Genomic DNA, 2,599 nt, shown 5'->3' with positions numbered 1-2,599 from the left:
AGAAAGTGCAAAACTCTTAATGCAGGAGAAAAACAAACTCTTACCTTTTATCAAAAATGTAGGAGAATCTCATAGTTTGATAATCTTTGATAGACAAGAACAACAAACTCACAAAAAAAAAACCCAACAACAACACACAAAGCAAATTTTAATGCAGGAGAACTAAAGTTTGAAAATCTTTTTATATTAAAGTGCAAACTATTAATGGAGGAGAAATTACAAACTCTTAGGACAACAAAACTCATAGTTTGAAAAGGTAAAAAAGTCTGCAAACTCTTAACGTAAGAGAACTCACGCTTAAAAATCTTTGACGGAAGGCTCAGACTCTTGATGATTTCTCGGTGATTGGCTCAGACTCTTTGTTGGTTCTTGATGACGGATCTTGGTGATTGGCTACAATTCTTAATGAATTCTTGGTGATGGATTTAATTCTTGATGCTATTTAAAACATGTGATAGCTGCAAATGCTACAGAGAAGGTTTCTTCATATAATATTTTTTCTGTTAAAAAATAAAACAAAAAAAATAGAGATTTTTTTCCCAATAATATTTTCTTTCCTAGAAAAATTAAAACAGGAGAAAACTTTTGTTTTGAGAAGAAACAACTCATTGGGATTCTCAACTAGGATTTAATATTATGTTGATTTGTGATTATTAGAATTAGTTATAAAAGATATTATAAAAGATACAATGATTGATAATAAATTGGTTTTTACTATATATGTAGTTATTTAAATTAAAGGTCAATATATCATAGCCATTAAAATGATCGATTTAGATGGTATGGCACGTGTCAAAAAAATGAGAATGAGGAAGCGGATTTGGCATCCTTTGCTGAGTTTATTTAGCTTTTTTTTAAAGTATACTATAGTAAAAGATGCATGCGCCAATGTTATTGGACATTAAAGATGGTCTATGATATTCTAACAAGTGTTATTGTTTTTTCTCTAATTTACATACTCAAAAATATATTTAGAATTTTACATGTCAAATCTAAATATTTAATAATTTATCTCCTGCTTCTGCCTCATTGAGTTGGAATATGTCTATCGTTTCTGGAGCGGGATTTCAACTAAACAACTAAGAGAATGATAGAGAACAATATGTTATTTTATCATGTTTTGTTAATAAATATTAAATATAAACATAATCAATTATCTATTCTAGACATAACACAAGAACCTACATAGTTATTATTAATAGTTGAAAATAATTATTTTTAATCTTTAAACATTATTATTAAATCTCAGGGAAATTCCATTTTGCTACTAATTATGTATAAATAGTTTCTTGATGTAGTTAATCCAAATTTTAATATATGTAAGTTAAGTATTGGATAGTTGTTTCTACCTATAAAATAGATCCACTTCTGATTTGCTGCGATTTTCCAATAACACGGTTTAGATCCAATATATGAGGCTACGCTTCAGATCTTTGAACATGTAATTTTGTTACTATAATCCCGAAGCATCACCATTAATTTTTTAGTCCACCTAATTCCATAATCACTCTTAAACCATACTCTACGTGTTTTTGTAGTTTAGTATGCTGCAACTTACTGTTACTTACATCAAAATATAATAATTTACAACAAACGTATATAACATCTCACAATGAAAATGTAATAATTCGCAATAAAATATATCAATATATAAAAAAATACGGATAAATTTTCAAAACCAACTATTTTGCGAAAATATTCCCCAAAAACGATCTGTTTCAACTTTAATTACCAAAACCGACATAGTTTCAGCCTCAGGGCTGAAACTGGATGGGTTTTGACGAATTTTTTTTTCAAACTTCACGGGAGTTCAACTCCCTTTTAAAGTTTTGTTATGTAAAAAACTTCACGGGAGTTCAACTCCCGTGAAGTTTGGGAACGTTTTTCGCCAAAACCGATCCAATTTCAGCTCTGAGGTTAAATTTAGGTCGGTTTTGATAATTAAAATTGAAACATATTGTTTTTTAACAATAAGTTTCAAAAAGGGTTTATTTTGAAAATTTGTCCAAAAAATGCAGCAACTTGCAACAAATAAATGAATAATACCAAAGCGGGTTTCCAAACAATCCAGTGGAATATTTTGGGTTTGAAAGTAAATGTGAGTAGTGTTTTGGGTTAAGTGAAAAAAAAAATACCAGATCGGGTATGGATCTAATAACAGTCGAAGAGCCGCTTTCGTTTCTACCCCGTTTCTAAAATCTTTGCACCTCCCCCAAATTCCCTCCTTCGATTCGCTAGGGTTTTAAATCTCGCTCACTGAACAGTTGAGTTTTTTAGGGTTTAAGCCTCTTAAGTTGTGATGGAGATGGATACAGACGCTAATTTGAGCTTCTTCGATCCTGAGTATTCCGCTTACAGAGAGCCCTATCGCCGTTACAGGTAAATACCTCATCTCAATTTTTAATTGATTGATTAAAAGTTTAGATTTTTCCTCGGATTGTTCCATAAAACCTTGAGAAAGAGCTTTAATCATATAGCAGGCACTAGGGTATTTTTTTGTTCGCGCAGTTTCCTTCTGCGATTATCAGTTTTGTCTGTAGAGGAGAAATGTCATCTTATTATCATCTTGTGTAGGTATTTATTACGCTCCAAAAATAAA

The 2,599-nt window shown here is 30.6% G+C and overlaps 1 protein-coding gene across 2 annotated transcripts in view; it reads left to right on the top strand.

Annotated features, from left to right (window-relative positions):
- The window catches only part of LOC109831744 (nuclear pore complex protein NUP107), a 39,438-nt gene continuing 39,013 nt past the window's right edge, over positions 2,175-2,599 (top strand). The window contains exon 1 of one of the 2 annotated variants that reach the window (XM_020399143.1): positions 2,175-2,379. In XM_020399143.1, coding sequence (XP_020254732.1) covers positions 2,300-2,379 — 80 coding nt within the window. In that variant the 5' untranslated portion in view covers positions 2,175-2,299. The remainder of the gene's footprint in view (positions 2,380-2,599) is intronic. The other variant, XM_020399144.1, reaches the window with a different exon arrangement.

Source organism: Asparagus officinalis, chromosome 2 (genome assembly GCF_001876935.1).
Source record: "Asparagus officinalis chromosome 2, Aspof.V1, whole genome shotgun sequence".
In the NCBI taxonomy this organism is placed as follows: Eukaryota; Viridiplantae; Streptophyta; class Magnoliopsida; order Asparagales; family Asparagaceae; genus Asparagus; species Asparagus officinalis.
This window is presented reverse-complemented; position numbering and strand designations above follow the sequence as displayed.